General features: G+C 45.0%; 1 protein-coding gene across 1 annotated transcript in view; it reads right to left on the reverse strand.

Moving 5' to 3' along the window:
• LOC134454610 (tyrosine-protein kinase receptor UFO) overlaps positions 1–12,500 on the reverse strand; it is a 94,312-nt gene that overhangs the window by 81,125 nt on the left and 687 nt on the right. Inside the window, exons 1-4 of the mRNA XM_063205701.1 lie at positions 12,466–12,500; positions 5,043–5,250; positions 4,078–4,178; positions 2,265–2,447 (exon numbers count right to left, since the gene is read on the reverse strand). The exon at positions 12,466–12,500 is cut by the window's right edge and continues 687 nt beyond it. Coding sequence (XP_063061771.1) covers positions 2,265–2,447; positions 4,078–4,178; positions 5,043–5,250; positions 12,466–12,500 — 527 coding nt within the window. The remainder of the gene's footprint in view (positions 1–2,264; positions 2,448–4,077; positions 4,179–5,042; positions 5,251–12,465) is intronic.

Raw genomic sequence — 12,500 nt, forward strand, 5'->3', positions numbered from 1 at the left:
ACACACACACACACACACACACACACACACACACACACACACACACACACACACACACACACACACACACACACACACACACACACATTATTCATTGCTGTCCATGTCTATATTTGTGAGAGCTGTCTCCATACATGTACATGTACAGGATGTGTCTTTGATCAGGGCTGGCCATCTCCTCAGGGCCACCAGCACCAACAGCACCACCACCACGTCTGGCCTGCTTCTGCAGTAGGCAGTAAAGCTCGTCCAGAGAAATCATCCCTTTCACAGGCCAACGTCAGCCTTCAAAAAGGGCCTCTTCAGTTCAAAATCTCCACGTGTCCCAGGTCAGGGACTTCATGTCTCCAAGGACAGACAGACAGGCAGGCTGGCGGGCGGGGTGGGTGGACAGCCACATCTGGGAAACGCGTTTGGGGATGATCTGGGACATCATTCAGCCCCACACAGTGAAAAAGTACTGTTAATTCAAAAGTTAGAGAGTCAATTGAACATCTTCTAGATTGTGTTTGGTCCCAGAGCACTTTCTAAGTCTTGGATTAACACTTTTTTTTACTGCACAGCTGTCAAAATTATTTCTCTCAATCCATCACTTTCATCACCACTCCCACACACAAAAAAGGAGGGGGGATCTTCATCTATCTTAAATATAGATGTTCAAATTCAATGTTTACAGTCTTTCATGAGCTAGTTGCTGGACATTCCACCTCTTAACGTTGTTACGAGTGACCCTTTAGCTGCTCGTAGATGAGAAAATGTGGTGCGAGGCCGAGGCACGTTCCTCAGATCCAAAACACACTGTGCTCTTGTCACTAGCCTGTGTCCGTGTTAGCCACAGAGTAAGCCCAAGGTCGTGTTCTAAATTGTTGCAGCTTGAAAGGAAGAGGGGAAAGGGGGGAAAGGAGGTAAGGGGGTAGGGGGCCTGAAATAACAAGCACTCAAGAGTCTGGAAAAGATACCATGGATTTTCATTTGGAAAGTTGTTTCCCTTAAGACACACAGCGTACTTTATTGATACCCACCATGTTTTCTTCTGTTACTTTTGGTCAAACATTGCCTGGATAAAGGTCAAAACATTTGACGATTAGGACTGACTGTCCGCTGTATTGTCTTTGTGTTTGGAACAAAAAAGATACTCTTTTTTTCAGATAAAAGGACGCCAGGGAGATTCTTCACGATACCATTTTGCATCTTAGAGGGAACATCATTCTTTTGCTAAAAGGAACTTCCAGGGCGACGGGTTTACTGTAGGTACAGACTAATATTTCCATTTCACTGGGAAAAAAACAACTTCCCACCAGCTCTAGGCTACTTGACCAAACTCCACGACTTAGAGTTGACTCACCACAGTTTGGGTGGGTGGAAAAATGGTGGCAATTTCACGAGCAAGTCAGTCAATCAGGCATGTGGCAATGATTGTGACTGTGTCATTATAACCAGTGTAAGAAATCTCCCCAGGTCAACAACAATTAGCTTGACACAAGCAGCATGTCAAGCTGACATCAGAACTAGCCCAAAGCAGTCACGTTGACAATAAACATGAGGATGAACAAGTTCGTATACAGTCAGATGACAGTTGGAAATGTGTCATTTCTATACTGACAAGGTGCAGGTTGTTCTGATGATTAGGCTGATGTAAGACACTTAGTCTGGGCATGTACGGATATGAATTTACATAGAATTGTGCTCCTAGTATTTACAGTATCAGATGTCGTGTGCCGTGTCAGTATAAATTATTGGCACCAGTCAGAAGCTGTTAACACATATGCAGGTGTTTTGGAAATCGCATCAGTTTGGCCTCTCATTTACACATAAACAGAGTTAAATCTCCTTTCAAAACTCTGGAGGCACTTTTACAGTGCTAAAATGCACCTGTCAAGAGAGTTTAGGGGTGCTACCTGTAGCAGCAAAGTATTCAGCTCCTCAAATAACACTGTGGACATTAGCCAATTATTAGCCAAGTATTAGCCAAGTATTAGCCAAGTATTAGCCAAGGATCGACACTTTTTAACCTCAAGTCATGCGACAACAACTGTCAAAAGTCTTTGGTATTGATGCAGGTTAGTTGAATGAAACGGTATTGCAGTAATACATAGTTAGTTGGAAGCGGAACATTGGAACGCTGGATGCAGAATTTTCATTATTGGTGTTTAACAGCTATGGTTCCTGTAGCTACCGTACCAACAGTTAAGATTTAACCCCTGGTACCAACAAACTACTTCCCAAATTCTCTGCTATCAAGGAGACAAAAAAACATGTCTTACCAGTGAGGTTGAGGTAGGAGGGCGATCTGGACATGGGGTCGTGCAGCGAGTTGAGAGGGGCTCCGTCCTGGAGCCAGATGATGTCCACGGGCTCCGGGGGGCCGTGGGCTACACACAGCAGAGACACGCTCACGTTGGCCACCACGGACATGTGGATGGGCTCCACAGAGAAGTGAGGAAGACCTGGGACGATATGGTGACAGGGGAGAGAGGAAGAATACAGTTAGAACCACTGGTTTGGTACCATGTTCCCTTGACTACACCTTGCAAGGTCTTTACACCATGGAGACCTCATGGATGTTGTATGTTGTGCGCATAGCAGGGGGAAAAAATAAGGCTACTAAATGGCTCGTTTCTGTATCAGAAAAAAAGGGTGGGTAACAGTCCTATACAGAAGGAGCCAGTGATTTTGAACCATGTTTTCGTCTTATGGAAGTTGCGTGTTAAGCGTAGGAAGTAGGGAAATAAGTCACTCCTACCGTATAAGGTTCTGTCTAGCAGTTTTCGGTGCTGACACCTGCATTGACTCTTTTGCCCTTACAGATGACATTTGAAAGTGAAAAAGTGAAAGTGAAAGCCCATTGGGAAACTCCAACTCCCACTGTCATTGTGACACAGCACTCCACAGCACACAAGTGAACACTGCACACTGCACACAACAAATTGCATTTATGCCTCACCCGTGCAAGGGGGCAGCCCTCAGTGGCGCCCCATGGGGAGCAGTGCGGTGGGACGGTACCATGCTCAGGGTACCTCAGTCATGGAGGAGGATGGGGGAGAGCACTGGTTGATTACTCCCCCCACCAACCTGGCGGGTCGGGAGTCGAACCGGCAACCTCTGGGATGCAAGTCTGATGCCCTAACCGCTCACCCATGACTGCCCGTTTTTTTGATTACCCTCCTGTATGTTGTCCCGTCATGACAAGTTTTGACACTAATATATGCTTCGATTTTGTTATTCGTTATAGTACGTGACATGGTTTGTCAACCAAATATGTCCTGTTGAGACGTTTGATGGAAGTTTGTTGACAATAATATGCAACCTTCTCTCATGGGTGTCAAACCTGACCATTAACCTTTCATTTCAAAACTTTTTCAAAGCTGAACTCTGTTACAGCATCTTCAATACTACAAATAATATGACAGAAAATGACAGGAGGAAGGACACTAGGGGAGACAGGAGGTGAGGAGAATGCGGAAAAAAGACATGTAAGGAAATAATACATGTGGAGGTAGGAGAAAGAAGGATCAGGAAGCACGCTCAACACCTTGTCTTCTTATACATTGCACTGGGTGCTTAACTTCGTCAATGAATGAACTCAAATCTCAAAGTGAATAAAGAAGCACTCATCAGATTTCTTTTTTCATTTTTATCACCTCACATCACAGACGTATCGGGCTTACACCCTTCTTCAGTGTGAAATGGAGGTAGGAGAAAGGAAAGCGAGCAAAGGAAGGGAAGAGGAAAGAGGTACGACAGACAGATAGCCGAGTTGTAGATGATGAGTGTAGATGATTGCAAACAGATTGGGTACCTCGAGTTCCACACAAACACACACATCATGAATGCACGCACTCACACACACGCGCGCGCACACACACGCGCACACACACATACTGTACATGCACACACACGCACACAGACACACACACACAGACACACACACACACACACACACACACACACACACACACACACACACACACACACACACACACACACACACACACACACACACACACACACACACACACACACACACACACACAAACACACATATAAGCATGCACGCACATACAGACATTCACTCACCCTCCAGTTGAATGTGTCCCTTGTAAGACAAAGTGAGCTCCGCTTCATCCATCACACCACAGCGATAGGCACCCATGTCTGGCAGCTGCACCTCCTCAATACTAATGATGGACAGATAGAGGAGAGAGAGAGAGGGAGAATAGATAGAGAGAGAGAGAGAGAAAGAGAGAGAGAAAGAGAGAGAGAGAGAGAGAGAGAGAGAGAGAGAGAGAGAGAGAAAGAGACACAGACAGACACAGAGACAAACATAGACACAGACAGAAAGTTACCATCATTCTTTTTTATTTTGAGACATACGTCATTTCATACATGATCTCACTTCATGAAATTGCAAATATAAATGTGCCTGAAGTCTAAATATAAACATGGACAACTTAAACAGACTGATAGAGACAAACCTCCATCAACAATACCGCAAAAAAGGAAGACATGTGTACAACAGACAGACAAGTCTGATTCAGACTCATAAGCACCAGATTAATAGTAATAAACACAGACATAGTGGAAGAAACAAACATCCGCTGAAGATCCCACAAAAACAGACTGAGAGTCTGACAGATGGAGAAACCCAAACACAATCGGTAAGATGTTTATTAAACATTTGGGTTAAACAGTTGTGCCAACAAAATGAACAAAGTGCTACCTGGAATGTTGCTTGATATTTATTTTTTATAAAACAAATGAGAATTTCTAGACAAAACACCTTGAAAAACACTATCTTGCATCTTGCAAAAGGACTAACTAAGTCAAACTAAGACTCAACTAACCTGGACTGGCACCATCCATGACCACAACACATTTGATCTCAGGTAATAAAACTAAAATTACATCACATTTAGTCAAAGTACAAAGCAAAGCAGACACACTCAGGGCAGGCCCTGGTGGTCATGTCATCGAAATACACAGAATGATGTGAAACGCATTTTCAAGGTCAAGGACAATGTCTGATGACACCCACAACTCACCTGAGAGTGCTGATGACGACCCAAGTGTCCTCGTCCACCTGCAGTTGAATCTGGTTGGTGTCGGCCACCTCAAGCAAGGTGTCCTCCTGGAACCAGAGCACGTCGGGCGGGCTGTCGTCCCCTCCCTGCCCCTGCAGGTTGCACTGCAGAGTCACCGGCTTGCCCAGGGATGAGGTGATGTTGCTGGGGCTCTTCACAAAGCGAAGCCCTGTGAGGAACATATTACACTGATATTATATGACACAGTATATGATACAGTACATACATAGATACGTATAGTACATAGGCCTACATATTCAGTAGAGCAATATTCTGCTATACCTTTTGCAAAACTCTGCAATACTTTCTAGAGCCACACTGTGCAGACGGTAGCGGTTTCCATGAGCACAGTGATGAATGCACTATAAGTGTGTTCATTAAACAGATATAATGCATTCATAAAGCTCTATTATAGATTACCTTATTTATATACAACTGATTATACACATACAGTACTATACATATGACTGTATTCTTAAAACATTAACTTTAACTGATCCACTGCCATATCCAGCTGCTTTGACCTCTTGATAATGACCTCTTTGGTTGGAAAAAAGGTCAAAAAAGCTTCCTTGGCATCAGATGTAAGTCTTCTCTGTTTTATGGGAGCACAGAGAGCAAAAGTTCTTTGACTAGCTGCCATTCCCAGGGGGTTGGTTTATTACAGTATAGTGCATTACATCCCTCTACATTTAGCTGGTGCCTTTATCTGGTGCCACTTTCAAGTGTTTGGACTGGTGAGTAAGTGCAATGGGGGAAGATGAAAGAGATGCCCTGTTGGAGTACACTGTAAAAATGAAAGGTTCCTGGATCGTTATCAGTTGGGTTGTGGGGGAACCTGGATGTTCTCTGTGGAACCTGAAAGTTCTGTAATGAACCTTCAAGTTCTGGGAATAACCCCATGGTTCCTTAGAGAACCTTTAATGGGTTCTTCCACAGTGACAATTAAAGGACAATTAAAGGAACTTTTGAGGTTCTCAGAGGTACATTCAAGAAGACATTTAAGTTACATACTACAGGATCCTCAGAGGACTTCTAACTGCTGTTCCATAGGGGGAAATGTGTGGTTCTTTGGGGACTGTTTGAGTACAATACATGCCTTTTAGTCACTGTGGTGAATATGTATCATGTTCGACATCTTGACAAGAAAGTGCTGCTCTCACGGTAAGTTAAGGACTCAAAACACCTTATTTTATACATTGGTTATAAAGAGCGCAACCAGTAGTTAAACAAAAAATTGCAGTGTTCATTCAAAGTGTAGAATCAACACTGCAAAACATTAATGTGTTCCCTAACTGTACAAAGTAGGTGACTCAAATATTGTACGGACAGTGAACAACCCACACTACAACAAACAGTAAATCAAATGACTCTATACCAATGACTGAAATAATAACAAAACCAAGAAAGCCATTAAAATCCGTATCACCTTGCAGACAGCACTTAGTTAAAGTTATTTTAACGCAGCTGGTATGCATGAACATTCCTTGTGCTAAACATCACTCCACATACAGCTAGCTGGAGGATTCCAGAGGACGGGAACTTCCTTAGTGAGTCACCGCAAAAAAAACCTATTCCCTTCATTAAATAACAGTGACTCAGTGGAACGCTAACACTCGATAGCTATTTTTCCAAGTGTTTTGAATTAGCTGGAAAAATGAATCCTCCTGGGGCTTTTTTAGTTATTCTATTTACTTTTTAAAAAGATTTAAACAATCTCTTCTTAACAAACACTTTTTTTGTGTTAATTTATGTGAAACAATACGCTTTGTCTACGTGCAAAAACAAGTTGTACAATTAAACTGACTTTTGTGCTACCTTATTTAAGCAACAGGTGAAGTTGCTTGCTTCAGACTAATCTCAAATGCTCCTTGGTCTGCTAACAACCCCCCGACACAACTGATACTAAACATCAATGTTTGGTAGAAGGCAAACACAAAGACAGTGCTATCTAATCAGCTTAGAAAGGACCTTATCAGTGGATGGTTTCTTAATGGGGAGAGAGAGTTATAACCTTAATGGGGGTGGGTTAAATTTTAAAAGCGCATGCATGCATTCCCCACATGCGTGCTACAGACAGGAATTTGGGAGCAAGACGCATGAGTGAGGAATTAAAACACGCCGCGCCAAACCTGCTCAGCTTCAAACACAAGCACAAGTCAACTGGCAGGCTGTTGGGTAGAGGCATGAATCACCCCCATGTTATCTCTATAGACCCCTTTTCGTCCCCTCACGCTCTCTCTCTCTCTCTCTCTCTCTCTCTCTCTCTCTCTCTCTCTCGCTCTCCCTCTCTCTCCCTCTCTCTATCAGTCTTTCTATTGCGCTCTCCTGCTCTTTATCTCTCCATTGCGCTCGCTCGCTCTCTTTCAGACAGACAGACAGACAGACAGACAGACAGACAGACAGACACACACACACACACACACACACACACACATACACACACACACACACACACACACACACACACACACACACACACACACACACACACACACACAGAATCAAAATACCTTACATTCCTTAGTGAGCATGGTCAGCGAGACACCAGAGGCATGGCTATTGAAAAGTCAATGACAAAGGGAACGAGAGAGAGAGAGAGAGAGAGAGAGAGAGAGAGAGAGAGAGAGAGAGAGAGAGAGAGAGAGAGAGAGAGAGAGAGAGAGAGAGAGAGAGAGAGAGAGAGAGAGAGAACAAGACTGTGAAAGAGAATGAAGATAACAAAGGGAACGGGAGAGAGAGAGAGAGAGAGAGAGAGCGAGAGCGCGAGAGAGAGAACAAGAACGAGAACGAGAACGAGAGAGAGTAGAGAGAGGGGAGATTTAGTGAGGGGGGGTTGAGTGAGTGAGTGACAGACAGCTTGGGTCTAAAAAGTTCAATACACTTTCACTAAAACTTCACTCTCAGTTCTCCTGAAAGCAGCACTATATCTGGTCCAGTTCCTTAAATCATTGCTGTGTTGGCAGTGTTTTTTCCCTCGACTTTTCTGCCCCCCCACCAGACATTCAACCCCACTAATCATGTCAGCCAGTGGCATTTAGGTTGTCTCCTTTGACCTGCGATCTGAAGGCATAGGGTATTGATCTATTTAACCAGGCTGGATATTTACTGCGACTGGCACCCAAACACTTTACAACGATTTACTCCCTCCACATACCATGCATGGGCATAAGAGGACACTTGTCACTTTTTATTTTTATTTTTTTTAAATGTTCATCTTGTAAGTGTCTGCATTGGTCTATGCTTCTTGTTATGTCCTTGTTGTGTATTTTATTGATGAGCTCTGTTTGTCTTGCTTGCATGTATTTGTTATGTCCTGCATATTTCTATATGGTTATGTCTTGCATGTTTTTATGTCTCAATCTTTTATGCTTTGCTGTCTGTGGATATGTTGTCTTTGTGAATTGTTTGTTTCTGTCTGTACTGTGAGTCCTATGGAGTGCGCTTTGCGTTTTTGCTGCTCTTTTGGCTAGGGCCCACTTGAAAAAGAGGCAACTGCCTCAATGTGTTTTTTACCCTAGTAAAATAAAGGAGAAATAAAAAGCAAAACACTAACTTCATCAAATGTACCGCTTCTGCCTGTTACATTTAGCAGTGTTAATTCAACACTTAAGACAGTCAAATTCAACACTAATCTAGTTTGTCCAACTCTTAAAAGGTGCGTTCAGGCCAGCAGAGAACCGTACCGGTGCCCCTTCCCACACATAATCTCGAACCGGTTAGCATGTGCCCGCTGCAAGTCTGAGCATTCAGGAACCAACAAATTCTTGTTTTTTCTCTGCGAACCGTGACGACTATGTGGACGTCAGCAGGTTTACCCAGGTAACACATGGTTACATTATCACATACGGAAAAGTTCAGAGGCCGGTATGAACGCGGGTGGTTTGCAGATTAAGTTACGAACGTAGGCCTAACTGATGCAGAAAGGGGCACCAGCACAACTCTGGTTGGCCTGAAAACGGTATACATATAGATCCTGAATGAAAACTTTAAACGAAAAATGTAGGCCTACTATTTGTCTTCGAGAATATTACTTCTTGACAGACTTTTATCTGAAAGCCTCTGATGAAATTGTCCATGTATATATTCTGCCCTACAAAGCAAAAAGACAGCAACTGTGCAGAGCTCCAAACTGAGTAAATTGACTTTAAAATGATACTGCAATCTCTAAGCAGTTTTGGGGAGATTATTGACATGCAGCAGCTTTGTTACTTTATATTACCACCTTTTATGCAGATGAATCATTTTCATTTAAACTTTGATATATATGTCATTAAAGTTATAGTAGCTCAATTTCCACAACAATGCAGTTACTGCCTTTTTGTTTTGTAGGGCAGTATTGCCCTATGTATACCTGGTGCTCCTCTCCCCAGTTGGAGGGACCCTGTTGGAGCAGACAGCAAAAAGGTCTCTAGTTGGCCCTCATGGCCCTTGTGTCTTTGAGCGATAAAGCTGACCCAGACACAGACACACACACACACACAAACACACACACACGCACACACACACACACACACATATACGCATGTATGTGCGCAGACACAAACACACACACACACACACACACACTCACATGCATGCATCACGCACACACGCATGTATGTGCGCAGACACACACACACACACACACACACTCACATGCATGCATCACGCACACACGCATGTATGTGCGCAGACACACACACACACTCACATGCATGCATCACGCACACGCGCTCAAACGCACGCACGCACGCATGCAGGCATGCACACGCGCACACACACGCACACACACACACACACACACACACACACACACACACACACACACACACACACACACACACACACACACACACACACACACACATACACACACACTCACACACACACTCAGGCCAGCACACATAATCTAAAGACTCCCCAGGCGATGTTTAAAGTCTAAGTCAAAGGATACTGAGACGGTCACTCCGTTCCCTCTCTCTCTCTCTCTCTCTCTCTCTCTCTCTCTCTCTCTCTCTCTCTCTCTCTCTCTCTCTCTCTCTCTCTCTCTCTCTCTCTCTGTCTCTCAGCTGGCCTCTCTGATGTTAGGACTGTCTGTCATCTCTTTGGGCCTGGATGGAGAATGAAGCAGAGGGTACCCCCCACCACCCCGTCTCCCTGAAACACTGATGGATCCCTCTGAAGTAGGAAGTTCAAGGAAAAGAGAGGGCAGAAAAGGAGGGAGCGCGACTACAGAAGGAGAACTGATGGAGAGAGTGAAGGGAGATGGGTCAGTGAATGAAGCAGAGAGAGGAAGAAAGGGTGCATGAGGGAGGGAGAGATAGAGAGAGAGGGACAGAGAGAGAGAGAAAGGCAGAGAGATAGAGAAAAAGAGAAAGAGACAAAGCGAGACAGAGAAATGTAGAGAGAGAGAGTGGAAGAGAAGGAGGGAGACAGTTAAAGAGGAAAAAGGAGGAGGGCGAGTGAGAGATCTCGAGTGAGAAAAGGGGAGAGATGGATGATCTAATTTCTCTAATCTTTGTTTATTTCATCTTTTCAACCTTCTGTAAGTCCCCCCACCCACCCCTTCATATCTGGGGTCTGCTCTCGCCTTAAGTCATATTTCATTCAGTGCCGTCTCCTCCTACCGCCATACTACTTCCAACACAACGCTATAACTCACAGCAGAGGGGGGGTGAAAAAAACGCCTCTCCACAAATATACCATAAAGGCTGTTAAAACGTTGTTTCCCTCCCTCCCTGCCATCCCTCTCTCTGTCCTTCCATCAACTTCTCTCCCTCTTCATGTCAAAAGATTCATTCTTTCGCCAGGGCCTCTCCCCCTCTATTTTCGCTCTCTGACTCTCACACACACACATACATTTCACCACTGACATCCACACACACATACACAACACATTCACATCTTTTTGCTGTCTTCTTTCTCCTCCGCTGCCCTTTTCATGCCATTCTTCTGGCTTCATTGGGCTTCACATGGCCTCCACCCTGACCGGGCTCACATAACCGCCCCCGCCCGCCCCCGAAAACAGCCCCCTCGCTCTGCCCTCTCCGACCCCTCGGGTTGCCCCCCAACCTCAATCCATCATTTCCCCTGTCTGAATCAGCAGCGAGTCTGACTCAGTCTCAATCTCTTTATCCAGCCCCCTCCAACTCATTCACCCACTCCCCCCGCTCCCTCCACCCTCCCTAGTCCAACCGCTGCATGCATGCCAGTCTACTACCCTCACCATCCCATTGGCCTACTCCTCCCTCCACTACCAACACCACACCACGCTAATACAGCACCCCCGCATGTAGTGTAACTGCAAAAAGGATTCGCACTTGTTGCTTGCTGCTTGATGTTCCCTCCGAAATTCCCCCCCATTCCACGCCAAACAACAGTAGCCGATGAGTTTAAATTCCCCTGAAGCATTCCAAACACGAGACAACTTCTTCATCCCTGACCCAGACCACTAAAGTCAGGAGACGGGGTTGGGTTGGGTGGGGTGGGGTGGGGGCCAGCGGCCCTCTTTGAAGACTGTGTGTGTGTGTGTGTGTGTGTGTGTGTGTGTGTGTGTGTGTGTGTGTGTGTGTGTGTGTGTGTGTGTGTGTGTGTGCGTGTGTTTGTGTGTGTGTGTGTGCGTGTGTGTCTGTGTCTGTGCGTGTGTGCGTGCGTGCATGTGTTTTGAGGGGATACTACATAACTTAACTTACAGCACGTTTTATCTCTGTCTAACGAGAAAAGATCCCAGACTGAGATTGAGATGCACATGTCTGAAACAAAATGAGGTGGTACATCTCAGTCAGACAGTTGCCCCCTTACCCAAACAACATCTGGTGGTGGTAGACATAACAGTGTGTAATCAAAACAAGTGTCATCAACATTGTCGGAACATCTTGTATGTGAAACATCTCCTGCTGCACTTGACTTGACTGACAAATTAATTTACGTCTGCTGTTCTGATTATCGGAAAGTTTCCACCGCTGACAAAATTAGGGTCCCTTAGCGGAGACGATCAGACAGGAGACGACAGGCCGTTTTGCGCAGAGGTCACACCTGCTGTTCTCTTCAGCGGAGCCTACCTGTCCACTGCCTGCTATCTGACACTGACATTTACAGATAGAGCCTTAACACCACGGCTTTGATCTGTGCGCTACTTAACTAGCCTCACTATTCCAGATGTCTGACAAGTGGATCCAACCATCAATTGCTGTTTCGCGTGCCGTGCTGCCTACAGTGAAATGCATGCTCAGTCTCGTGCCACGCTCGAGCGCTCTTAAGGTAAACAAAGCTGAACTTCGGTTAACACGACAAGCGCCACTTAAAGTGTTCTTCCAATACAAGTTTGTTCCATGGCAGTTGCAAGACCATCGTGTACAAACTTCACAGTTGTTGAAGAAGAAGTTGGGACTAGTTTGCTTACCTGTCCATGTTTCTGCACTCGCGAAGTTCAGCGCA

The sequence above is a fragment of the Engraulis encrasicolus genome, chromosome 8, assembly GCF_034702125.1.
Source record: "Engraulis encrasicolus isolate BLACKSEA-1 chromosome 8, IST_EnEncr_1.0, whole genome shotgun sequence".
NCBI classification, from domain to species: Eukaryota; Metazoa; Chordata; class Actinopteri; order Clupeiformes; family Engraulidae; genus Engraulis; species Engraulis encrasicolus.